General features: G+C 61.2%; 1 protein-coding gene across 3 annotated transcripts in view; it reads left to right on the top strand.

Annotated features, from left to right (window-relative positions):
- The window catches only part of PLCG1 (phospholipase C gamma 1), a 32788-nt gene that overhangs the window by 5920 nt on the left and 1852 nt on the right, over positions 1-25016 (top strand). The window contains exons 2-31 of one of the 3 annotated variants that reach the window (XM_040248603.1): positions 12006-12158; positions 12241-12334; positions 12477-12524; positions 14622-14706; positions 14799-14882; positions 15147-15181; positions 15371-15443; positions 15534-15635; positions 15742-15860; positions 15942-16027; positions 16110-16230; positions 16892-17060; positions 17166-17288; positions 17371-17472; positions 17553-17740; positions 17960-18160; positions 18367-18486; positions 18578-18758; positions 19545-19622; positions 20326-20429; positions 20601-20697; positions 20958-21027; positions 21438-21595; positions 22785-22881; positions 22968-23192; positions 23264-23412; positions 24097-24211; positions 24313-24474; positions 24575-24663; positions 24739-24923. In XM_040248603.1, coding sequence (XP_040104537.1) covers positions 12006-12158; positions 12241-12334; positions 12477-12524; positions 14622-14706; positions 14799-14882; positions 15147-15181; positions 15371-15443; positions 15534-15635; positions 15742-15860; positions 15942-16027; positions 16110-16230; positions 16892-17060; positions 17166-17288; positions 17371-17472; positions 17553-17740; positions 17960-18160; positions 18367-18486; positions 18578-18758; positions 19545-19622; positions 20326-20429; positions 20601-20697; positions 20958-21027; positions 21438-21595; positions 22785-22881; positions 22968-23192; positions 23264-23412; positions 24097-24211; positions 24313-24474; positions 24575-24663; positions 24739-24923 — 3613 coding nt within the window. Of the gene's footprint in view, positions 1-12005; positions 12159-12240; positions 12335-12476; positions 12525-14621; positions 14707-14798; positions 14883-15146; positions 15182-15370; positions 15444-15533; positions 15636-15741; positions 15861-15941; positions 16028-16109; positions 16231-16891; positions 17061-17165; positions 17289-17370; positions 17473-17552; positions 17741-17959; positions 18161-18366; positions 18487-18577; positions 18759-19544; positions 19623-20325; positions 20430-20600; positions 20698-20957; positions 21028-21437; positions 21596-22784; positions 22882-22967; positions 23193-23263; positions 23413-24096; positions 24212-24312; positions 24475-24574; positions 24924-25016 lie in introns of all 3 variants that reach the window. The other 2 variants (XM_040248602.1, XM_040248601.1) reach the window with 2 other exon arrangements.

Raw genomic sequence — 25016 nt, 5'->3', positions numbered from 1 at the left:
TGAGAGTGAGAGGTGGCACCTGCCAGTGCTCAGTACAGCACGGGGCCCTCATGGGTGCTTAACGGCTCTTGGTTTCCTTTGCCTTCACCGTAGCTAACCACAGAGCTCCGGTTCTTCCCGCCACCACGCTGGCCTCGAGGCCACTCTGACAGCCAGGGGCTGGAAGTCTGTTTCTTACTTCTTTGTCCCCTCCCTGAGTCTGTTCACGGAGGTCGCGGGCAGGAGAAAAATTGGGTATTTGAGTAGTGCATTGGTTCATGGAGCATTTTCTCATCCATGGGGTGTTAGAACTCCACCACACCTCCCGCAGAGAGGCAGGGATGCCAGGCTCCCCCTTACAGAGGAGGAAACCGAGGCCCCAAGGCGAAGGCCACCCAACGAGTTCATGGTGGTGCTGAGACCAGGGCTGGAATTCCCGATTCCCTTTGCAGTATTCAGTTGATCCCTCCACTCTGGAGCAGGTAACAGGTGGGTGTTGTAGAAGAACAGGGTTTTTATTTACCTGGATGGGGCTGTCTGATTTCTCCTCCGCCCCCTGGCCACATGCGCTGTTCGGCCAGCCTGGGCTTCGGTCTGGAATGCTGGACTCAGTGGTTCCCTTGAGAGACTCAGGCTCCCTTTGCAGTCCCCCCATCGAGACACGGTCCCCTCTGCCGTGTGGGGGGTGGTAACTGGAGACCCATGCTCTGACTTGCTCTCCCTGGGTTATGATGACAGCCGCCCCGAGCGCCTGCTGGAGGAGCGGGGGCCTGGGGCTTCGCGCTCGAGGTGCCCTGAGAAGGGCCTTTGCGGGGCCCAACGACAAGCTGAAGCGCGTGCCCTCGTCCGCAGGGTCCTGTGTTTATCCCACATTGAGCGTGGTCTTCGTTCCCATGTTCGGAGCACACCGAGCTGGACATGGTCGCTCCCACCTCTGACCTGTTCACTGAGGCTGTATCTCCAGCGTTGGGTGCTTTCCATGTCACCATAGCTACCCTTTCCTTTAAAAAAAAAAAGGCCCGAAAACCGCTTTCTTGGGCCCCTGCGGCACATGAGCAGGTAGGTGAGACGCTGCTTGTGCCCCCCTGACTGGACGCTGGCATTCACTGGTGTGCCGGGTGCCGTGGAGGCTGACGGTAAACGTAGGGGATGAGGCTCTCACTGCCAGAAAGGAAAAATGACGAGAGGTCTGGGCGCTGAGAGGGACCCAAGCCAGGGCGGCTCTGTGGGTCTGCAGGGGCGGGTGTGCCGTCCATCCCCGTAGCTGACAGCGGCCGTGTCTCTCCCCCGTGTAGGTCATGTGCGTCTGTGTTTGTGCAGAGGGTTCTCAGTGGCGCCGGGTCGGCCCCCGGATACACAGCCGGCACACCTCGGGCACATGAGGCCCGAGGGGGTTTGGAGAAGGAGGCCGGGGGGAGTTAACTCCTGACACATGGGCACGGGGTACAGGGAGGGTGGCCCCACGGTCGTGGCAGGTAAATTGCAGCCTGTGGGGGTCAAGAGGCGGCCTGCGCTGGGGTCTCGGAAACAGGGAACTTGGTGTTCCGGTTCCGAGACGTTGCAGCTGTGCCCTCGCCTGATTGTATCTCCTCCTTCACCCCAACACACGTGCCCCTGCTCACGCCGCCACAGCTTCCTGCCGTCGGCCCAGGGTTTTAGGGCCGCCCTTCACGGCTGAGTATGCTGGGCCTCCAGAGGGAGTGGGCCCAAGGCCGCCTAGAGACTGTGCCCTTGGCCCCGGAGGGGAGGAAAGACGTGGGAGGGGACCAGGTGGTCGCTTTGGGGGAGGCCGAGGCCTCGGGGGTGTGGCTCAGAGTCCCCGCTTGCATTCCTGCCTCTGCTGTAGATGGTCTCCCTCTCCTCGTGCAACCAGTGTGTTTGAGGCGGTGCTTGGCTCGCCTTTGAGAGGCTGCAGTGGCTGAGTGCCCAGCATAAGTCCTAGCTCTCCCCGCCACCCCTCGTCACCCCCTGGAATGGCCGTCCTGGGGGAAGCAAGGAGGGCTCCTTTTTATAGCCCACATGTAGGCTTAGTATAGGCTCTGCGCTTCCTTCCGGGCCCTTCCCGGTGTTGGCCGGTGGCCCTGGCTTCAGCAAGACTCAGGATGCAGAGTGAATGGGGCAAAGCTTTCTCTTGCAAGACTGGCATCTCCCTTGCCGAGCCAGGCCTGGCACCAAGAAGCCTGGGGTTAGGAGGCAAGGAGAGAAGGTGACCCATTCCTTGATCCTGGGAAGCTTGCAGTTTGGAGCGTGCAGAAAACTATGAGAGCCCTGGGCCAGCAGGAGACGGTTGCGCCCAGTGCTGTCGGCTGATCCTGGGGCTCCAGACAGCGTCAGCCTGCCCTTGTGGGTCGCTCCCCCTGCTGGCTGGCAGGCTGGCGTTGGCTGGAGGGTCAAGGCGTGGGCTCAGTGAGGAGTGGCGGTCTGACCGAAGCTCCAGGCCCTGGCAGACACCCGACCAGACTGGTGAGGGCTTGGGCCTGGGCGCGTTTGACCACTTGTTTGTGTGAGATCTAATTCTAACTCAGCAGGGGCGGGCCATGCGTGTTGGGGCTGGCTTCCTGTTTTCCTGGACACCTGGGGATATGGCTGAGCTGAAATGTCCTGAGGGGAGTGGTGCTTTAAGAGGTGTGCCCCCCCCCACCCACTGGCTGGTTCACAGTGTCCTTGGTGTGGCCTTGCCCATGCGGGAAGTAGGGCATTGACCATCCTGGGCGTCTGGCTATGGGTGTGTGGTGGGTGAATTCTAACGCCATGGGATGAGTGACTTCAGCCTCAGGCCTGGAGAGTGTGGGCCCGGGTTCCTGAGTGACTAACCCTAGGAAGGAGGGGAGGGGCTGGGCACAGGTCCCAAAGGCTTCTTCCCCGCCTACTCCAGGTCAGGAGGTCAGTTGGGAGGTTGGGGAGCGGCAGGGGCAGGGGCTGACGAGACCCTCTGTGGGGCTCTGCAGAGCACGTGCCCCCATTTGTCATCCAACTGTTAGGTGGTAGCTCTCCTGTGCCGACCCTAACACAGTAAGAGGGTAACACGCCTGTGTTCGCTCGTCAGCTCCTAGCTGGGACTGTGGCCCTTCTTGGGAACTCTGAGCATGTCCACGATGGAGGTTAGAACAGGTTGCATAGGTCGCTTTCTCAGGGGTCACTCGGGCCTGTTGAGGCCAGCAGTGAAATAGAGAGAGTTCCCTCCAGTGGGAACCCCTGACACCAGGCTTGTCCCTGATGGCATCTGGGTCCCCGGCCTGAGGACTGGCCCCCGCTGGAAGGGTGCGGCTCTACAGGCCGGGGCAGGAGGCTGGGAGGCAGCTGTCTGTGCTAAGGAGATGAGGCGGGAGCTGTCTTAAGAGGGTGGAAGTAGGGAATTAAAACCAGGAAGGGGAGGTCCCAGGGCAGCAAGGGGGTTGATTTTGAAGACTCTGAGCGGGGCTTCCCAGGGAGACGGGGAGCGGGTGTTCCCTCTCACCTTGGAGGGGGGAGTGTCCTGTGTGGTGTGACCTTGCAGGGCCTCAGCTTCCCCAGAAGCAAAGAGAGGACAGGTGAGTGGCCGGGCTTGGGCTGCTGTGGCCCAGAGGGAGTGGCCCGATCCTGAGGCGAGGCTGGGCCAGCGGGTCTGAACTGGGAGAGCGGGTCAGTGGGCAGAGGAGAGCGTCGGAGTGAGCAGGCCTGTGACGTAATGACCCTTTCCATTGTTCAGAGTGTCTCCAACCGGGACATTCAAGGTTGACCTTGTTGGGGATTTAAGGGCTGGCCCCACATTTCCCCCGTGGAGAGAAGGGTCCGTGCTGGCAGTAATACAGAAACCAGAAAGGCGGGGAGGCAGCACGGGTCAGTGAGCTCCGCAGGGGAAGGCCTCCGCCATTCCCCACCCCCACTGTAGCCCCTTTTCAGCCCCCAGCCAGAGGAGCCTCTCACTTCCTTTTGGGGGTGGGGGGCAGGCCCCAGATTTTTTCTTTCTTCTCCTAACTCAGTCCATTCTCTGCTAGGCACTGGGGCATTTGGTTCACAGCGTCAAGGACCTTATGCTCCAACGGAGAAGGTAGTCAGAGCCTTAAAATACACATGGTTCCCACTCATCTAGGTCCTTGGTAAACGTGGTTGTTAATATAAATAAAGCCAGTAGGGCTTGTTCAAGGATTAGATTGGAGTGTACGGAGTCTAGTTTAGGCACCTCTTTGGAGGTGGAGCTGTTAACTGGCAAGAGGTGTGGCAGGAGGCCTGGTTTTGGTGAGGGGTTGACTTTGAGGTATGTGCTTCCCAGGTGGTGCTAGTGGTAAAGAGTTCCCCTGCAGTGCAGGAGACACAGGAGATGTGAGTTAGATCGCTGGGTCCGGAAGATCTGGAGAAGGAAATGGCAATCCATTCCAGTACTCTTGCCTGGAGAATCTCATGGACAGATAGCCCATGGGCTCACAGAGTCGTACACGGCAGAGCAACTGAACACACACACGTGACTTTGAGGTGAACAGGCAGAGAAGGCAAGTAGGCAGTTGGCTTGAAGGGTCTGAAAGCTTACAGTCGGACTAGAGTAGGGCTGTGTCTGAGTTGTCTGTGATTGGTAGTGAAAGCTATGGGCCTGCGTGACGCTGACTGGGGAGCCTGGCAGACACAGGCCATCTAGAAAAAACTTGGGCAGCATCAGCCTGTAGAAGGGACAGAGGTCAGCATGCAAGGGGCTGCCTGGGGAATCCTGTGGGCCTGGGCAGAGAAGTTGAGGCAAGCCCCTGCTGCACTTGGCCCCCTGTGACGTTGCTGGCCAACCTTCTCTCCCTCTCATCCACCAAACTCTGAATGTCCTTTTCCCCAAACATTTGATGCCTTGGCTTTCGTGCTGGAGAACCTGGGCGGGCTGGTCCTCCCAACCTGCCTTCTGTGGACAGAGTGGTCCGAGACTCCCGAGTCCAGCTGCTCACTTTCTCTGGCTCCCGACACCTCCCTGTTCCACCCTTTGTAGGCCCTCCTAGTTATCTGCTTCCCCATCTGTTTCCTCCACTGGGCAGGGGCTTTCTGACTTTCTCAGGGGCAGGAACTGCAGTGCCTTATTGATCTCTGTTTACCCAGGACCCACCCTGGGGCCTGACCTGGAGTTGGTGGAGGTTTGGTGCATGTTTGATCTGGGTGATGGAATGAGAGAATAAGCCCGGTAGATAGCTACTCACCTCTCTTCTGGCTTTGAGTTCCCTGGGTGGGGGCCCCTTGCCCTTCCTTCCTTTGGGGCCCAGGCGTGCTGTTCCCACCTCTGAGATGAGTGGGATTCATCTCTCATCCTAGGGAAGAGGGCTGCCTGCCTGGATAGTGTGAGGGCTTACTGGGATGGCCCTGCTTCTCCTCTGCAATCCTAGTGTCGGGGTGGCTGCTGCTGGGTAGAGGGTCCCCATTCTGCTGTGAACTACCACGTGACTGTGACAAGACCCCTGGGAGCCTCCCGTTTCCTCTTTGCTCCAAAGAGGAGATTCACCTAGAATAGACTCCAGGCATTTCCCAATCTGGCAAGGATCCTTTACAGCCGTGACTGCAGCAGTTGCATGGAGTCGGGCAGGGTCCATGTAGGAGGGTCCACAGACCCCCATCCAGCTGTCTGAATGGTCTTTTCCTGCTCTTCTCTGTCAAGTGTCTGGGGAAGGGTAATGGGCAAAACTCTGCCAGGAGCAGATGCTGAGCCCTGCCTAGGGTGGACCTTGCATTCCAGGGTTCTGCTGGGGCTTCCCTGTTGTGTCCTGAGAGGGGTCTAGTCCTCTCTCCTCTGCTGTCTGGTCTGCAGGTGCTGCTGTACCGGAAAGGAAAGTGGATAAAGCCCAGCCACACCTTCCCTTTGCTGCCTGACCTGTGACCCTGGGTCTCCGAGTTTGGATCCTGGTCCTCTGTGAAATAGAGGCTGAGAGCTACCCACCCCTCGGCTCTCACCTTTCTCCCTGGGAGCTGCTCCTGACTTCTGCTGGAAAAGCAGGGGTGGGGTCGGGGGCAGGGTAAGGATCCTCACTCCTGGTCCTCGGGCAGCAGGCAGCTGATGTGGAAATTGCTGGCTGTCCCAGGCCCAGCAGATTCCTGTCCCATCTGTGCCCTGGTTGTCTTGTCTTCTCTTTGGCCACCTCGGTCCTTCTCCTGAGGCGTGAAGCTCCAGGCGCCCTGGGGTGCAGAGCCCCTCTGTCGCTGGCTCCCTGGGGTGGGCAGCAGAGGTGCTGGCCGAAAATCAGCTGGCTGGCAGGGCGCTTCCCTTTCGTCCTCTGGGGAGCAGAGCTCAACTCCATTTGCGCCCCCGGGCCCCCCGATGTGTTGTTCTTTGGAGGGGGGTGCAGGAGGCCACTGACTTGGGGGGTGGGGGCTGGGAGCAACCCGGCCGTGTATGTGGAGAAGGCGTGAGCGATGACAGGTCATTTCTGGGAAGATCTGTGCAACTCTCCTGGCGCCTGGGACCCGCTTTTTTCAGTCTCCTGGTGGCCTTGGCATAGAGCCAAGCAGGGCATGGTGCTCAGGGAGCCCTGCCTGTTCTCTTTTGTTTTCCCCAAAGCACCATTAGCTTCCCAGGGTTCCCACCGCAGGAACCTTTGTACAGGAACCTCCCAGTGTTTGCAGATTGCTCTGTCCCCCAGGGGCAGTGTCCTGCCCCCGCTGGGGCTGTTCTTTCTCCTGTCTGCATGGTCCCCTCACTGACCACTGCGCTTGCATATTTGTTGTAGCGCCTCAGCCTTTGTTACCCCACTGCAACACCTCTTCCAGGAAGTCATCCTTGATACCATCTTTGAGCATCTGTGGCCTCTTAGATAATTAGCTCTGGTGTCTAACTCTCATGTTCATTGCCACTTCTAAGCACTCGGTCAGCATGTTGAGGCCTCCTCAGGGACCTGGGAATAGGCAAGTGTGTTTTTTTTCCTTGTGGAACTCACAGATCAATGACCTTGACATCAGGGAGGCACCAGACAGTGTGACCAGAATAGGGAGAACCAAATATGCTGCTGGACCAGGCATGATGGAAACTTAGGTGAAAAGGTGGGCCTGGCACGTGCAGGGGCTCAGAGGTCAGAGGCGTGCTCGGAGCTGAGGTTGGATGGGGGTCTCTGGGTCTTGTGACCTTGACCCGACTTGGGCCCTGTTGAGAGGTGCTGCTGGGCCTTGCACACCTTCCTCAGGTGCCTGTGGGGCTGAGCATCCACATCCCACAGGCAGGGGCAGTGCCAGCCCCAGGGGGAGGGACCTGTCCTGGTAATGCTCACCTCTGTCAAGTTCTCTGGATTAAAAAAAAACTTTTCATGTTTATCATGACTTTGTTATTTTAAGTTGTAAAATATATTCACATGCAATTTTAAAAATTGGTATTATTTACTCATCGGCTGTGCTGGGTCTTCGTTGCCGCTCGGGCTTTCTCTAGTTGTGATGAGCAGCGGTTTCTCCAGGTGCAGAGTGTGCGGGCTTGTTGCTCCATGCTGTATCTTCCCAGACCAGCAATTGAACCGGTATCCCCTGCGTTGGCAGGTGGCTTGTTAACCACTTGACCACCAGGGAAGTCCTACGTGCATTTTTTATACAGTTAGTGTCTTTTGCAGTTTCTACCAATTTACTTACGTACTTTTCAAAGGGAAAATGCTCTTAAGAGAAATATTTCAGCGAATGCATCTGTCATGTCCAGAAATTTCCGTTTTTGTTTGGTGGTGGTGGTTTTCTTGACCAGATCTTCATCATTTGGGGGTTTAGTTTTCAGCATGTCCTCATGTCCCTTTCTAGCAAACTCGTCTTCCTGTTTGTGTAGTCCTCTGTCTGCATGTGAAGGGTTTACAGCAGGCCCACCCCTCACTGAGGCCTTCAGTTTATCCCCAAGCCACCCAAGAAGAGACGGACTTGCTGTAGGCCTGAGCTGCATGCTTGGAAACAGGATTTGAAACTTGGCCTTTGTGATTTCAGACCTGTCAGTGTCCTGTTCTGGTCCCTCACCATAGGCACGGTGGGGGTGGTGTGGGGCTGTGGCTGCAGCCGGCCGGGCAGGCATTCTCTGGCTTAGAACATGTGCCCAGATGTGACCTCAGAGGCTCCACGAGTCCCTGTCTTCCCTCACGGTGCCCCATCCCTGTGAGACCGCATTCGGAGCTGGGGAAATGGCTGTTGGATTCTGTTCCTTGGGCCCAGGCAGTGGTGGGCAAGCTTCACCCTGCCCAGGCTCGGGTTCACTGCCAGCGCTTTGTCTCCCCTGCCGCTGACTCACGTGGTGACCCCGTTTCGGTGACCCTAGGCACATAGGAAGGGCTGTCAGACTTCCCAGGACTGGTGGCTCCTGGCAGGGCCCTTGTGCAACCCTGTGAGGTGGGAGGAATCCCCAGTTTACCAATGAGGAAACTGAGGCCAGAAGAGCATCTATACTGCCTGGGGCCACACGGCTTGAGGGCAAGCCCTGTGTGGTTCTCCTCTGCCAGGCCCAGGCAGCCTTCAGAGAGGGTGGTCAGAGCAGGCTGGCTGAAGGAGTCGGGGGAGGTGGCCTGGCATGTGAGGCCAGTCCTTGGCCCGGGCGCGGGCGATCCGCCATTAGCCCAGAGCCTCTCGAGGAGGGCTGCTCTTATTTCTTCATGAGAGTTTGTGGGCAGTTAAATGCCAGGGACCGAGCCCCCCTCCCTGCCCAGGCAGCTAATCTTGTCACTGTCTACCATGGCCTTGCTTGGCATGGTGAGGCCCACGCTGTTCCTGAAGCCTGGGAGCCTCTGCGTGGGCCTCGGACACCTGGTCCCCAGAGGAGCGAGCTCGCTGTGGCTTCTGACGGGCTGAGGTGGTTGGGTTGTGCCGGTGCAGCTCAAGGCCCCTCTCGGAGGTGGGTGAGCTTGGGGGTGGGTCTTCGTCATAAATGAAAGCCGCGCTCCCTCCTGCGGGACGCCAGCCCAGCCTGGCTTCAGGCCCTGGGTGTGGGAGCCTGCCCTTGTCCTCAGAGAGTCCCCATCTCCAGCCTGGCCAGGACCTCCCAGCGCGGCCAGCCTTTCTTCTCCCCACGTCCCTTGAATGTTCTCTGAGGTTGTGTGAGGGGATGAGTGCTGGGTCCTGGGTCTCCTGCCTCCCCACCTGCCCTCCCTGCCCCCAGCTCCCAAGTCCTGGGAGGGTCTCTCTTCCTGCCGTCCTGTCCTGCTTCAGGTCTTACCCAGACTGGGTCAGGGGGGCTCCTATCCCCTCCCTGAAACTAGGGCAGAGGCCATGCATGTCCCAGGGAGTCACACCCCCCACCCCCCGGGCTTGGTGGCCATCCCTGGCTCTCAGGAAGAGGACCCTGCTGTGTTTATTCTGGGAGGCAGAGGGCAGGGGTGAGGTGGAGGGTGGGGCTTGGGGGTGAGGCCAGAGGTCACACAGGATGCAGCTTCTAAGAGCCTGGTAGGGCCTCTCCCCCGTGTCTCGTCCTTCCAGCCTGCGGTTGGCTCGATGGCCGACACCTCCAGTGAGGGCAGGTGCAGGGTGTGGGCAGTGGGAGCCTGGGAGACGTGGGCTCCTGGCCTGGGGCTGCGCTCTGCCTGCCTGGTCCCGACTCGGGTGGGAGCCTTCTCTGCTGCCAGTCTGTCACAGTGGATGTATCCCGGAGCACGGGGCAGGCTGCAGGGTCACCCAGGACCCGCTGGCAGTGTGTCGTGTGGGGGCACCGCGGTGGCCGCCCAGCTGCAGGCTCTGTGGTTGCTCGCTGGGCGGTAGCCACGTCATAGACTAACTGCCTCTAGTGACTGGTGGGCAGCTGCGCAGAAGGGCCCAGACTGTGGGCCACGAGGCCTTGTTGGCCTGTGTGCGCTGCGTGTGAGGAGGTTGTATGCACTGCGTGTGAGGAGGTTGTGTGCCTGTGTGAGGGGTGGGGAGCGCGGCAGCAGCCCTGCACCGGAAAGGCACGCTGGCTTCTGTCTCAGGGCAGGGTTTGTGGTTATTCTGTAGTTTCTGATCTGGGCATTTCCCGTGTTCAGCTCTTCCTCCCGTCCTGGGAGCCCTGTCTCCTCAGGCTGGGTCTCTGACTCAGTCTCCCTCCCTGCCCCCTGTTTTCACCTGAGCATAACTTTTTAAGAACTCTACTCCCGTTTTTGCTGCCCCTCCCCCTGTTGGGGTACCTGCTTTTCCCTTGTTTGTTCAGTCATTCAGCAAGCTCTGGATGGCCTTGCCGGCCCTGGGAAAGATGAAGAACACACATAAGCGCCCTTAGCAGTTACTGCAGGGGCTGTTTCCAGATTGGATCTCTGGTGGCAGAGAATGGAGTCTGGGAGGTAGACCGTCCCTGGCTGGGGACCAAGGTGAAGTGATGGACAGGAAACGTGACTGCTCTTGGCCTCAGTCCAGCTGGGTTGGGATGGAGCAGAGAAGATGGGCGAGCGGTAGGGCACTGAACCCCATCACAAAGTCCCTGAAGGCCGAAGGAGCAGTGGGTTCTCCCTCGTGAGCCACCTTGGGAGGACCAGAATAATGTCTACACAGATTCAGGGGCTCAGGAAGGATGGCTGGGTGGTGAGAACTGGAGGGCCGGCAGGAAAGCAGGGGCTTCCAACTGGAGGACCAGGCCCCGGGGTTGCTGAGGGCGTGGAGTAGGGGTTGGACCCGCAGAGCTTGGCGGGGGCTGGGCACGGCCAGCCTTGGGACTTCTCGATTAAGTTGGTGCACTTTCGTGTCAGGAAATGGTCCTCACAGGCTTGCGGCCGCAGGTCCCCGTTTCTTGTTCTCGAGTCTGGCTTTCTTCAGGCCAGAGTGAGGCCACTGTCTGAGGTGAGGGGATAGATGGGGCACGGCTGTGGCTAGAGGGACTGGGCCTCTCGGAACTTTCCAGCCAGGGTGGTATGTGCTTGGGCCAGGAGGGCTCGTGGGAGAGGTAGGCCCGGCAGCGTGCTGGCAACGCTCCTGGCTCCAGGTCTTCCGGGCCAGTCTGGGTCGAGAGCATCTGAAGAGGCTCCGGAGCCAAGGGAGCGTGTAGTCATTTCTGGCGGCTACGCCAGGCTTCCCTCTTTTGACCTCCTTGAATCTGTGTCTTCATCTGGCCTGGAAAGTCTGTCCTCCACTTAGGGTCCCAGCCTGGGGACTGTGCAGCTGTGCCCTCTCCAGGCCTGGGGTCACCGCCTTTGCACCTGCTCCAACCACAGACCCCCAAGACCCATCAGGGAGCTGGAGGGAGGCTTGAGTGAGCGCCCACCACATGCCACCTACAGGGCTGGGCGCTCTGGGCTGTTGGACTTGGGAACTCAGCAGCCCCTCCCGGTGCCGCCGTCCACCACCTGCCTTCACAGGGACACAGGGGTCAGAATGGTTGTCCCTCTACTGAGGTCACGCAGCTAAGGTGAGCTGGAGCTGGGAATCTAGTCCTGGCAGGCCCACCCCCAAGTCCACACAGGTTTCTTCTACCACCCTGCCTTCTGGAGGAATTCAGTCAAGCTCTTTGCTCTAGAGATGGTAAAACCCAGATGGAGGGAAGTTAAATGAGGCACTCGGCATGGTGTGAGTTAGTGGCTGAGGCGGTTTGTCTGCTGCTCGGACTTGGTGCTTCTCTGGTCTGAGCTGGGTGGCCAGGGTGGGAGCCATCTGTGGGCAGCCCTGCTCTTGCTGGGACTTGGTCGGGGATGTTTGGGAGGGGGGTCTTTGGGGTTGCACCAGGTCTGTTGGCCCAGTGCCTGCTCCCCGCCTTGGACTCTGAGACCCGTTTGGGCCTGCCCCTCCCCAGCCGGAACCTTGGGACTTCACGATTCAGTTGGTGCACTTTTGTGTCAGGAAATGGTCCTCACAGACTTGCAGCCGCAGGTCCCCGTTTCTTGTTCTCGAGTCCGGCTTTCTCCAGGTCAGAGTGACCCGCCTGTGTTGTCAGGGAGGCAGCGTGCACAGCACAGAGCTCCCTGTTCCCCGAGACCCCCAGCTTTTAGCAGAGTTCTGCCTGTAGACTCAGCGCAGCTCTCTTCCCTCCCTGAGTGGGCCTGAGTGGTCTTGAGTGCCCCCGAGGGGCCGTCTCTTTCGGTGGTCTTCTCTGAAAAGAGTGTGGGAACGAGCGGGGAGCCCAGGCAGCCCTGCTCACTTTGGGAGGCCTGAGCCTGACCTTGGCCTCTCCCCTGCCCTTCCAGTTGACATTCGTGAAATCAAGGAGATCCGCCCAGGGAAGACCTCACGGGACTTCGATCGCTACCAAGAGGATCCTGCTTTTCGACCAGACCAGTCCCATTGCTTTGTCATCCTGTACGGAATGGAATTCCGCCTGAAGACCCTGAGCCTCCAAGGTGGAGCTGAGGGGCTAGAGGAGGTGGGAGCTTGGGGGGTGCAGCCCAGCCCCAGGTTCAGCTCTTTACCCCCTGCTCACAGCCACGTCTGAGGACGAAGTGAACATGTGGATCAAGGGCCTGACTTGGCTGATGGAGGACACGTTGCAGGCGGCCACACCCCTGCAGATTGAGAGGTGAGAACCCGCTCCTGACGGGTGAGGTCAGGGCGCCAGGCCCTCGGGAGCAGGGCAGGGACTCTCGGGCCTCTGCGCCCGAGCTGCCTGCCAGTCTCCTCCCCAGGCCTGGCCTCACTTCAGGCTCCTTCTCTCCCACCAGGTGGCTGCGGAAGCAGTTCTACTCAGTGGACCGGAACCGTGAGGACCGGTGGGTGCTGAGCTGGGGCCCTATCCCAGCAGGGTGGGTTGGGGCGACCAGAACAGTGGCCCCACTTCGAGAACCAGAGGACCTGTCTCACGCACAGCCAGGGGTGGGCAGGCCTCTGGTACAGGCACTTCCTGCAGTCAGCTGTCCGAGGGCCTGTGCCAGCTGGTGGGGAGGCCAGCGACAATAAGCCGAGTGCACCACCACTGTGGGCAGACGCAGGTGTGCAGAACCAGCTCTGGGTGTGCTGTAGCGTGTTTGGGGGGTGCCTTGGAGCTCACTCAGGACTTCTCTGGTGGCTCAGACAGTAAAGTATCTGCCTACAATGCAGGAGACCTGGGTTCAATCCCTGGGTCGGCAAGATCTCCTGGAGAAGGAAATGGCTACCCACTCCAGTATCTTGCCTGGAAAATCCCATGGACAGAGGAGTCTGGTAGGCTACAGTCCATGGGGTCACAAAGAGTCAGATATGACTGAGTGACTTCACTTTCCTTTTCCTTTTGGAGCTCATAGCTTTGAGGCCACGGTGTGACAGCCAGAGGGGCTACAGAGGTGTGGGACAAAGGCCAGGTGACGGGTGAGGAGGACCGCTGACGGGGGGGAGAGGTGGGCACCACGGAAGGTTTTGAAGAGAAGGGTGACGTGACCTGAGGTCAAGTGCACAGGGCGGCAGGTGGTGGAGAGCTCACTTATTAGGAAGTGGCTCCAATGCTTCCAGTGAAGACGATGGCTAGTGGGGGTGTTAGGAAGGGGTTGGATTTCGGCGGGGCTATATATTGAAGATAGAGCTCAATGGAATTTGCTAACACATCAGTTCTGGAGCATGAAGGAGAGTTGAGGATTATATTAAGCTTTTTGGTCTGCGCCTCTAGAAAGGTGGGGTTGCCATTGACTGAGATAGGGAAGACTATGAGAGGGACGCATTTGAGGAGGTGAGTCCCATGATGCCTGTAGATGGTCAGGTAGAGGTGTTGAGCAGGCAGGTGGGTAGAACGAGCTCGGGGACAAAGTGGGCCAGAGATGGGACCTGAGGAGCACAACACACAGGGGGTTTGGGAGGTTGGAGGCACCTACAGGCAAACACAGCAAGGAAAGAGAAGAGGGCTGGTGGCCGATCCCAGCCTGGGCGGCTTGTCCACTGGGGCCTGGGGCAGTGAGGATCCAAGGAAACCCGGAGGAGGCAGAGCCCTGGAAGCCCAGAGAGGAGGGACTGGTCAGCTGTGCCACGCCTTGTCACGTGGGGACGACTGAGAGCTGTCAGTGACCTCAAGGCTGACGGTGGAGGAGTGCCCGTGGGGTCTGGGGCGTGAGAGGAGCCTGGATGACTCCTTCAAAGCACTGCTGTGAGGAGGGGCAGAGAAGGGGCAGCTACTGGAGAGGAGGCAGGGCAGATGGGCGTTTTAGTGGGGAGTGGTTTCAACCTGCGTGTGATGCTGGTGGCAAGGAGCCCACAGAAGGAAGGCTGGGTGAAGCAGGTTTCCTAACCCACCCCGGGAGGGCCCTGCTGGCCCCTTCCTGGGTGACGGAGGCCAGGCGAGCGCTGGCTAGAAGAGAGCAGGACCGCCAGGGAGGGAGGGAGACATGCCCGCCTTCCCTTCCATGCCACCCCCTCCCAGGAGAGAAGGCCTCCCTGTCCCCATCTTTTTCTTCCTGTTGCCTGGCCGACCAAGCACGGTCCTCTGCCCCATCCTTAGGCAGGTTGCCTTGGAAGGCAGGGCACTTCTGTGAGACCCTGGGACCGTGCCTTCTCACCAGTGCTGGTGCTTGGCTGAGACGGGTTTTCCTCTCCCTGAGGAGGCCTCAAGTCCCTGGGCAGTGGGTGGGGAGTCCTGCAAGCTGCCTGCCCGTGATGGCACCCGGGTTTGAGAGTGAGGCTGAAGGGGCCCCGGGGAGCCACACAGGGGCTGCCTCCCTCTGTGCCTGGAGGCCCGGGAGAGGAAGGGCCTTCCCTTAGTCACCTCTGGCTCTGAGCCAGGCTCACCGTCAGGGCTGCAGGGCCCAGAGTGGTGATGTTTACCTGCCCAGCCGCAGGTGGACTCGGCCCACAGGTCAGAGGTCGTGAGGTGGGGCTGAGGCCGCTGGCGGTGTCCGTCTCCTCAGGATATCAGCCAAGGACCTGAAGAACATGCTGTCCCAGGTCAACTACCGGGTCCCTAACATGCGCTTCCTCCGTGAGCGGCTGACGGTGAGGGCCTGCGGGCTGGCTGCGGGCGGGTGGGGAGCGCGGCTGTCCCCAGCCCCAGAGGGCCCTGACCAGCGGTCCCGCTCTGTCTCTAGGACCTGGAGCCGCGCGCCAGTGACATCACCTACGGGCAGTTTGCGCAGCTCTACCGCAGCCTCATGTACAGCGCCCAGAAGATGGTGCAGGAGCCCCCCCCCCCCCCCCCCCGCCCCCACCCTGCCTGCCCCACTCCATGCTCATGCCCCACTTCACTCCCGCGCCCCTGCCCGTGCCCGCGCCCCCAGCTTGCCTCAGCCTTGCTTGGGGGCGGTGGGGTGCCGTGCCTTTGGTGCTTCTCCCTGTGAGGCCTGCCCCTTTGTGTTGCCCCAGCCTTTCTTCCCGAGAGCCCCTTGCCCACAGGGCCTCCCTGGGTTCTCGTGCTAACCCGGTTCTGTCTCCTGCAGATGGACCTTCCCTTCCTGGAAGACAGCGCCCTGAGGTTTGGTCTGAGTGGGGAGGTTGGCTTCTCCCCAGGCCCCCACGTCCCTCCCCTGGTTGATACCCCGTGGATGGTTGGGGGTGGGGGCCCCTCCTGGACTGTTCTGGGCGCCACCTTCCGAGGGCCCCCCCACTGTCCGTGGTCCGCGCTAGCCAGCCGGCCGTCGGGCGCTTCCTTTCTGTCCTGCAGGGCGGGCGAGCGGCCAGAACTGTGCCGGATGTCCCTTGCTGAGTTCCAGCAGTTCCTCCTCGAGCACCAGGGGGTAGGACCCAGCTGGGCCGGGGTGCCGGCGGGGGTCCAGCTCCCCACCGGCTGGGGGCCTCTCACGCATCCCCCTCTCCCACCCCGTCAGGAGCTGTGGGCGGTGGACCAGCTCCAGGTGCAGGAGTTCATGCTCAGCTTCCTCCGAGACCCCCTGCGAGAGATTGAGGAGCCTTACTTCTTCTTGGACGAGGTCCGCCGTGCCCTCCTTCTGGACTGACCCCCTTCCTGTACCAGCCAGTGCTGTGGTGCAAGGCAGGGGCTCATCTTCTATTCTCTCCACATTTGTTCCTGGGTAGTTCATCACCTTCCTATTCTCCAAGGAGAACAGCATATGGAACTCGCAGCTAGACGCGGTGTGCCCCGACACTATGAACAACCCCCTGTCCCACTACTGGATCTCCTCCTCGCACAACACGTGAGTGGCGCCCTCGGCCCCTGGCCCAACCCTGGGAGGTGGGGGCTTGCCTGACTCCCCGCCCCCCGCCTCCCTGTCTAGGTACCTGACCGGGGACCAGTTCTCCAGTGAGTCCTCCCTGGAAGCCTATGCTCGCTGCCTGCGGATGGGCTGCCGCTGCATCGAGTGTGCGTGGGGGCCCGGGGCGGGGTGGGCGGGGAGATGGGGGGTGGAGCCTGCCCGCTTGACTGTTGTCGCCTTGCTCCCCAGTGGACTGCTGGGATGGCCCAGACGGGATGCCGGTCATTTACCACGGACACACTCTGACCACCAAGATCAAGTTCTCCGACGTCCTACACACCATCAAGGAGCATGCCTTTGTGGCCTCAGAGTGAGCAGCCAGGGCTCGGCTCCACCTCTCCTGGGTCCCTGTGAAAGCCCCCGAGGCCCCAGCCCTGCCTTCCACCTCCTGCCAGCTGCTGGAGCCCTTGCTGCCAGAGCTGCTCACTTCCTGCACCCTTGGCCCACCTGCCTGCTCCGTGGGCCCTGCTCCTCAGCCTGTGGAACACACTCAAGCTCTTCAGAGATCAGTCCTGTAGCCCTGGGCCTGGGAGGTTGTTGTCCTGCCAGCTCCTTTCCTATCAGAACCCAGAGAATCATCTGTGCTCCCCGTGTTTCACTCTGCAGTTCCTATTGTTTCCCCAAACCATGGTCACTACCCTCTCCCACCTCATTGAGGGGATCACCAGGGCCCCCCAGTAGCTAAATTTGGAGGCTGTTCACCATCGCTCCTGACCTGGGTGTAGGATGTCCCTCCTTGCTGCCGGAGCAGCTCCATGAAGGGACCAAGTCTGGGGATGCCTGTCTGTGGCAGTCCCAGTTGGCCTGGGTTTTTGCTGCACCCATAAGTTCCGCCTCTTCTCTGGGGTAGCTCCCCTCTAGGGAGGACCTTGGGCCCTAGGCCCCTGACACCTCACTCTGGGAGGTTCTGAGCCATGACCCCTGGGAATCACGGGGTCTCCTGTGTTATACACTGTCCCCCTGCCCTGCAGGTACCCAGTCATCCTGTCTATCGAGGACCACTGCAGCATTGCCCAGCAGAGGAACATGGCCCAGTATTTCAAGAAGGTGCTCGGGGACACACTCCTCACCAAGCCTGTGGACATTGCGGCCGACGGGCTCCCCTCCCCCAACCAGCTCAAGAGGAAGATCCTTATCAAGGTAGGTCTTGGGAGGGGGGGCATGCCTTTGCTTCAGTGGTGAGTCCTCCGGGACTGGAGGAGGAGGTGGGGCCCTGGGATGCCAGTCCTGGCCTGTCGCCCACAGCACAAGAAGTTGGCTGAGGGCAGTGCCTACGAGGAGGTGCCTACATCGGTGATGTACTCTGAGAACGACATCAGCAACTCCATCAAGAACGGCATCCTCTACCTGGAAGACCCAGTGAACCATGTGAGTGCTGGGCCGGGCTGGGCCAGCAGGGCGGCCGCACAGAGGACTCTGTCACAGGCCACCCCCCGCCCGTCTCTTCCAGGAGTGGTACCCCCACTACTTCGTCTTGACCAGCAGCAAGATCTACTACTCGGAGGAGACCAGCAGCGACCAGGGCAACGAGGACGAGGAGGAGCCCAAGGAGGTGAGGGGCTGGCCCAGGGCCGGGGTCCGGGCTGGGGTCTGGGTCACCGAGCATCTCTGCTGTCACCCTCCGCCTTGCAGGCCAGTGGCAGCACAGAGCTGCATTCCAACGAGAAGTGGTTCCACGGGAAGCTCGGGGCGGGCCGGGACGGGCGGCACATCGCTGAGCGCCTGCTCACAGAGTACTGCATTGAGACCGGGGCCCCGGACGGCTCCTTCCTCGTGCGTGAGAGTGAGACCTTCGTGGGCGACTACACTCTGTCCTTCTGGTAAACCTCCTGGCACATGCACACACAGATCTGACACCACCAGGGGCACCGTGGGTCCCAGGCACACGCGCAGACACGTGTGGTCGGTGTGGAGCCCCTGCAGGGCCGCCCGCACCTGAGCCATCCTTAGAGCGCCTCCTGCTGGAGACCTGGTGCCCTCCGGTGGGTGGCGGGTGGGCTGCCGCCCCGCCTGCTGCTCACGGCCTCCCGTCTCCTCAGGCGGAATGGCAAAGTCCAGCACTGCCGGATCCACTCCCGGCAGGACGCGGGCACCCCCAAGTTCTTCCTGACGGACAACCTCGTCTTTGACTCCCTCTATGACCTCATCACGCACTACCAGCAGGTGCCCCTGCGCTGCAATGAATTTGAGATGCGCCTGTCAGAGCCGGTCCCGCAGACGAACGCGCACGAGAGCAAAGAGTGAGGGAGGGGCCCGGGGCTTCGGGGCGGGGGCGCGGACCTGGGGCGGGATAGGGGTGTAGACCTGGGGCGGGGTGGGGACGCAGACCTGGGGTGGGATGGGGGCATGAAACGGGTGGGGCAGGGGTGTGGGCCTGAGGTGGGGCAGAGTTGCGGACTTGGGGCTTTGGCGTTGGGCGGGGCTGACACAGATTGTCCGTCTACAGGTGGTACCATGCCAGCCTGACCAGAGCGCAGGCCGAGCACATGCTGATGCGTGTCCCCCGGGATGGGGCCTTCCTGGTGCGGAAACGGAACGAGCCCAACTCCTACGCCATTTCCTTCCGGTGAGGGGGTAGCCCTAGGGGGCTGGAGGCCGTGCGGGGCACCCCTGGTCCCGGCCCACGGACCCCATATGACTCCTCTGTCTCTGTCAAGGGCTGAGGGCAAGATCAAGCACTGCCGCGTCCAACAGGAGGGCCAGACCGTGATGCTGGGCAACTCTGAGTTTGACAGCCTTGTTGACCTCATCAGCTACTACGAGAAGCACCCGCTGTACCGCAAGATGAAGTTGCGCTACCCCATCAACGAGGAGGCTCTGGAGAAGATCGGCACGGCTGTGAGCGCCTGGGGGCAGGGGGCAGGGCGCAGGAGACCTACTTGCCCTCCGGGAACTGCCAGGCTCACCGCAGGGCAGGCCAGCACCCAGCAGTCCCTGGGTAGATGTGAGGGACAGAGCGGCCCGCATGCTGCCAGGGGACCAGCCAGCCCAGCAGAGACCCAGGGAGGCGTCCTGGAGGGAAGGCCTCTCTGTGTGTGTCTGTGAGGCCGGGACAGTTGTGTGGGTGAGGAGGTGGGGAACAGGGGTTTCAGCAGAACTGTCCCTATGGGCCAGGGGTGGGGGTGGGGAGGGGAGGTCCCAGAGTTCACCCAGGTAGGGGGTCCACCTGGGGGGGGTGGGAGCACGGCAGGGGCTCGTAGGCTACAGAGATGTGTTTGAGAAGGGCAGAGCCATGGGGAAGCCAGCGTGAAGGCAGGCTGTGGTGCAGGAGCCAGGATCACGGCCGCAGTGAGGACAGCGGGGCCCTGGCAGAACGTCCACTCGAGACTCTTGTCCTCAGTGGGCCCAGGTGGCCAGGGTGAGGGCCGCCCCCTGGAGCTGGGGTCTGAGAGGAGCTAGGAGTGGAGGCGGCTTCTGGAGCCGTGTGATCTCAGAGTCATGGACAAGGTGGCCAAGATAAGAGTGAGGAGAGAGGAGGGGTGTTCTAGGCCCCTGAGGTTGGGGACCCTGGTGGACCAGGTATGTGAAAGGGGCGGACGGGCGGCTTGTTGAGGAGGGGACACGGAAGCCAGCAGCTGCTTTCACCTCTGGGCACTAACATGGCCTGTCCTGTCCCATTTCCAGGAGCCTGACTACGGCGCGCTGTACGAGGGCCGCAACCCCGGCTTCTATGTGGAGGCGAACCCCATGCCCACATTCAAGGTACAGCCTTGGGCTCTGGGCGCAGGAAGCTGGGGAGGGTCCCCAGCTGTGGGGTGCAGGGCAGCCTGCGGTCTTTGTGCAGAAGTGGTATTTGTGGTTTTCCGAGGCCCGAGAGGTGTTGTGAAGTGTGTGGTTGGTGTATGACCATAGCTCTCCCGGGGCTGGCCCCAGCCACTGTCCCAGGGGTCAGCACTGACCCTTCTGGACTTCTCCCCGGGGTGACCCCCGTTTCCTCCCTGGTGGCAGCAGGCAGGGGGCGGGCACACTGGCTGCTGCTGAGCTTCCTCAGATAGGCGGATCTTCCTCTTTGGGGCTTTGTTTCTAAGGGGTGAGGATCTGGGCTCTTTTCCTCATTTTTCCTCATCAGTAGGGAGCTTGGGACCAGATTCCTTCTTCTACTTTGAAGCTGCTGAATGATGGGGTACCAGCCACACCGCAAGCCATCCTGGTCTTAGAGGAGGCGCTCAGCACCTCCCATCCCAGCTTCCTGGTCTAACTTTTGGGGCCCAGCGTGGGGGCTTGTTAGGTCCCCCCGAACCCAAAGGAGCTTCCTTCCAGAAGCCCTGGCTCACCTGTCCCCTTTGCCCTGGTGCCTCCTGCAGGCCCCGGGGAGAGTGGTCACGAGGGCTGGTGGACGTGCAGCCGTGGGTGGGAGAGGAGGAGCAGGAGGCCTGTCTGCTGGACCAGGGCTTCTCTCCCACAGTGTGCTGTCAAAGCTCTCTTCGACTACAAGGCTCAGCGGGAGGATGAGCTGACATTCACCAAGAGCGCCATCATCCAGAATGTGGAGAAGCAGGAGGGAGGCTGGTGAGCCCTCGAGAGCCCCTGGTGCAGGCCAGGCGTCCTGGGCGCTGGCCGTGTACGCGCGCGAGAGGCTTGGGAGGCAAGGACCCGTGTGGGCCCCGGTGCACCTGCAGAGCTGCTTCCTCTCGGGAGTTGGGGGTGGTCCCTGGGGTCAGCACCCTGTGGCTTCCACAGGTGGCGGGGTGACTACGGTGGGAAGAAGCAGCTGTGGTTCCCTTCAAACTACGTAGAGGAAATGGTCAGCCCGGCGGCCTTGGAGCCCGAGAGGGAGGTGAGAGCAGGGCCACGTCGGTGGGAGGAGATTCCCGTGCCCAGCCTCCCGCACGGCATCCACCCCCCAGACGGCATCCACGTGCCTGCACGCACACAACACTCTCGTGGTCCCATCACCACACGCAGGCCGCAGTCTGATAAACATGAGTCGCACGCTTGTGGTTTCATGTTTGTCTGTCGGGTGTATTTCTCACGTGCATGCAGACACTCCCTCGTGCACACAGCAGACTTGCTAACTTTGGGCTTTGCCTCCCACAGCACTTGGACGAGAACAGCCCGCTGGGGGACTTGCTGCGGGGGGTCCTGGATGTGCCAGCTTGTCAGATAGGTGAGCCCCAGCCCTTTCTCTGCCCCTCAGGTTCGGGCTGTCCCTAGTGGCTCTCTCCATGCCCAGAGAGAGGAAGCTGAGGGTTGGACCCCACAGGCTGCCCTTGTTCTGAGCTCTCCCCACTCCTGGACGCCTCGGCACCCTCTGGCTCCCCATCCCCTGCCCCCTGGCTCTGAGGCCTGCATGCTCGCCCTGTGCAGACACTGGGGATGATGCTGCTGGCGAGCTGAAGTCCACGGTCTTGGAGGGCTGGTCCTTGGCTGAGACAGGCTTAGAGGTGGGGACAGGGGCTCGTCTCTGGGCTGCCCGTCCTCCACCCTGAAGAGGAAGGGAGTAAGCTCTGCCCATGCCTGGGGTGGGGCGGGGGCTCAGCCCCGTGTCCCCAGCTCTCCTCTCCTCCCTCCCTCCAGCCATCCGTCCCGAGGGCAAGAACAACCGGCTGTTCGTCTTCTCCATCAGCATGGCCTCAGTGGCACATTGGTCCCTGGACGTGGCTGCCGACTCGCAGGAGGAGCTGCAGGACTGGGTGAAGAAGATCCGGGAGGTGGCGCAGACGGCGGACGCCAGGGTGAGAGCCTGTGCTGGTCCTCCAGCCGCAGGGCAGCCCCCGCTGCTTGGCAGGGGCTGGAGGGACACGTGTGCTCCACAGTGTGGCACGTCGGGGGTGTGTTGAGTTTGAGGTACACCCAAGACGTTTCTGAGTGGCTCTGCGTAGTGACCAGTTGGTATCAAGGGCAGAGGCAAGAGGCCAGGTCCTGGGCTGGAAGCAGGAGTAGGTGCCCAAGGTTTAGGGTGAGGTAGTACAGGTTGGGAGCAGGGCGTGACCTCTGAGGACGGCAGGTGTTGAGAAAGAGAGGCCGGGATGAGCAGGCCAGCAAGGCCGGGTGTCTGACGCGAGGCGGGCCACAGAGCAGACAGCAGGGCCAGAAGCTCAAAGTGCTGGTTGTAGACGGCCGTGGCCGTGGGCAGTCACGGCTGGGTGGTATGGCAGTGGGCCTCGGCTGGTGGAAGGCAAGGGCGCCACCTGTGCAGGGCAGGGCGGTTGAAGGACCAGCTTCTGGAGGTGAGAGGAGGGCATGCTGGCCAGGGTGTGGGAATCCTGCAGTGGGGTTGGAGGGGCTGCGGGACACATCGTGGCTGCCTTGGAGAAAGGACCTCCGCAGGCCAAGCCGAGAGGGCTGGGTGCGGAGGGCTTAGAGTCGAGCAGGGCCTGGAAGGACCAGGCTGGAAGGATCTGGTGGTTGAAGGGATGGATCCCGGGGTCTGGGCTACGGAGGGAAGGAAGAGCTTGAGAACAGGAGCTGCTTCTGGAAGGAAGCAGGCCTCTACGAGTCTGAGGGCCGCACGGGGTGCTAGGGAGGGATATGCTGGGGCTGAAGTCTGGCCGTGGCGGGTAGGTGGTGGTTTTGAGAAAGGAGAACTGCGAGGTGAGAGGTGAGGCTTCTGGGCCGGGGCTGGAAGGATGGTCCTGAGGACCCAGAGGACTGCGCCCACGTTCCCAGTGCAGTCAGTGCCCATGGCAGGCCCGGAGCTGAGGATCAAGCGGCCCTGGGGTGCAGCCGGCCCAGCGCCCTGGAGTGTGTGTGGTGTGAGGATCCCGGCCTCTGAAGCTGGGAGGGTGTGTTGTCCTCAGGACGGTTTCTGGGGTGTGACTGAGGACAGCCGGGTCTGGAAGGTGCGAGTGGGCATGCCCAAGGTGGCCGGGGCCTCCTCTCCCTGGGAGCTCCAGCCTGGGCTCAGGGCCCATGTGTCCCCAGCTCACCGAGGGCAAGATGATGGAACGGAGGAAGAAGATCGCTCTGGAGCTCTCAGAGCTTGTCGTCTACTGCCGGCCTGTCCCCTTTGATGAAGAGAGTAAGGGTGCAGCCCGGGGTGGGAGGGGGCTGGCCCCAACGGCACCTGGATGGGCGGACTCTGAGCGCGCTCCCTCTCGGGCCCAGAGATTGGCACCGAACGCGCCTGCTACCGCGACATGTCGTCCTTCCCGGAGACCAAGGCCGAGAAGTACGTAAACAAGGCCAAAGGCAAGAAGTTCCTCCAGTACAACCGCCTGCAGCTCTCCCGCATCTACCCTAAGGGTCAGCGGCTGGACTCCTCCAATTACGACCCCCTGCCCATGTGGATCTGTGGCAGCCAGCTTGTGGCCCTCAACTTCCAGACCCCAGGTGAGGCAGCGGCCGGGGGCAGGGTCCCACTGGGCACTTGGGCTGGAGTCCACTGTAACCCACTCTTGCAGACAAGCCCATGCAGATGAACCAGGCCCTGTTCCTGGCCGGTGGGCATTGCGGCTATGTGCTGCAGCCCAGTGTCATGCGCGATGAGGCCTTCGATCCCTTTGACAAGAGCAGCCTCCGCGGGCTGGAGCCGTGCGCCATCTGCATCGAGGTGGGAAGGGGGCGCTCTGCTGGGCTGGTTCCAGGCTCCAGGGCCGGGGGGCTGGCTAATGTGACATGGGAGGGGTGCTGGGCAATCCTGGACCTTGAGGGAGACGAAGCCGTTCTCTGAGGTGGGCGTGGGGCTTCAGGCCTTCGCCAGAGGACTGGGCTCAGTGTGGCCAGTTCTTGGCCCTCAGGAGTCATGCGGTCCAGTAAGACCAAACCATGGATAGCCACTGCCTGGCAGGAGTGGGCAGAGACAGGCAGGGAACTGGTGCCCCTGCCACAGGAATCGGCTTGATGGTACTTGCTAGAACGGGGGCTTGAACAGCACTGAGCCCCCATGCCGCCCTCTCGAGGCCCCAGGGGAGCAGCTGTGATGCGGGCTGCTTGGTGCTGTGGGGTGCAGGAAGTGTGGGCCTGAGTGGGTCTTAAAGAAGAAACGAGGACAGAGTGGGGGTGACCATGTCTTTTTTCCAGAGATTTCTACTTTTTTGTCCCGGGGGGAAGTAATTTAAACGTTTTCGTGTTAAAATGCACATGGATTTAAGGTAGGTTAGAGTGCAAAAACTCACATGGGACTTCTGGGCAGTGTCCTGAGGGCCCAGCAGAGGGCGCAGTGCCTCCGCTGCTCAGTGGGGACCGGGTGTGAGTTGGAAGGACCAGACCAGGCCCATCCTTGCCTGCCTTACAGGTGCTGGGGGCCCGGCACCTGCCAAAGAACGGCCGAGGCATCGTGTGTCCTTTTGTGGAGATCGAGGTGGCTGGAGCCGAGTATGACAGCATCAAGCAGAAGACGGAGTTTGTGGGTACGTCTCCCCTCCCCACACCCCTGGGCATGTCAGACCCCTGCATGTGTGACTCCATCCTCCCGGCAGCGGCCTGAGGCCTTCTGCCCTTGCTTTCACAGTGGACAACGGACTGAACCCTGTGTGGCCAGCCAAGCCCTTCCACTTCCAGATCAGTAATCCCGAGTTCGCCTTCCTGCGCTTCGTGGTCTATGAGGAGGACATGTTTAGTGACCAGAACTTCCTAGCTCAGGCTACCTTCCCAGTGAAGGGTCTGAAGACAGGTGAGGGCCCTTCCTCCACACTGCCCACCGCGATCCAGCTCAGGGGTGGGGCAGCTTGCCGGCGTCCCCCAGGGCTAAGGGCCAAGCCTCCTCCCCCCAGGCTACAGAGCGGTGCCTCTGAAGAATAACTACAGTGAGGGCCTGGAGCTGGCCTCCCTGCTCGTCAAGATTGACGTCTTCCCCGCCAAGGTACCGGCGGGCGGGCGGGCGGAGGGGCGGTGTGGGGCCAGGCAGCCGCTGAGCCCTGTGTCCCTGCCGAAGCAGGAGAACGGCGACCTCTGCCCCTTTGGGGGTGCGTCCCTGCGGGAGCGGAGCTGCGACTCCTCCGGCCCGCTGTTCCACGGCCGAGCCCGGGAGGGCTCCTTCGAAGCTCGCTACCAGCAGCCCTTTGAGGACTTCCGCATCTCCCAGGAGCATCTCGCAGACCATTTTGACGGTCGGGATCGCAGGTGAGGGGTGTGGGCGAGGTGGCCTGGAGGAGGGGTCCTGAGAGGCTGAGGGGGTGGCTGGCTGCCCTTGGTTCCCCTCGCCCATCCCCCTGG

The sequence above is a fragment of the Oryx dammah genome, unplaced genomic scaffold (genome assembly GCF_014754425.2).
Source record: "Oryx dammah isolate SB20612 unplaced genomic scaffold, SCBI_Odam_1.1 HiC_scaffold_10, whole genome shotgun sequence".
Classification (NCBI taxonomy): Eukaryota; Metazoa; Chordata; class Mammalia; order Artiodactyla; family Bovidae; genus Oryx; species Oryx dammah.
Note: the sequence above shows the minus strand (reverse complement) of the source record. Positions and strands in the feature narration are given on the sequence as shown.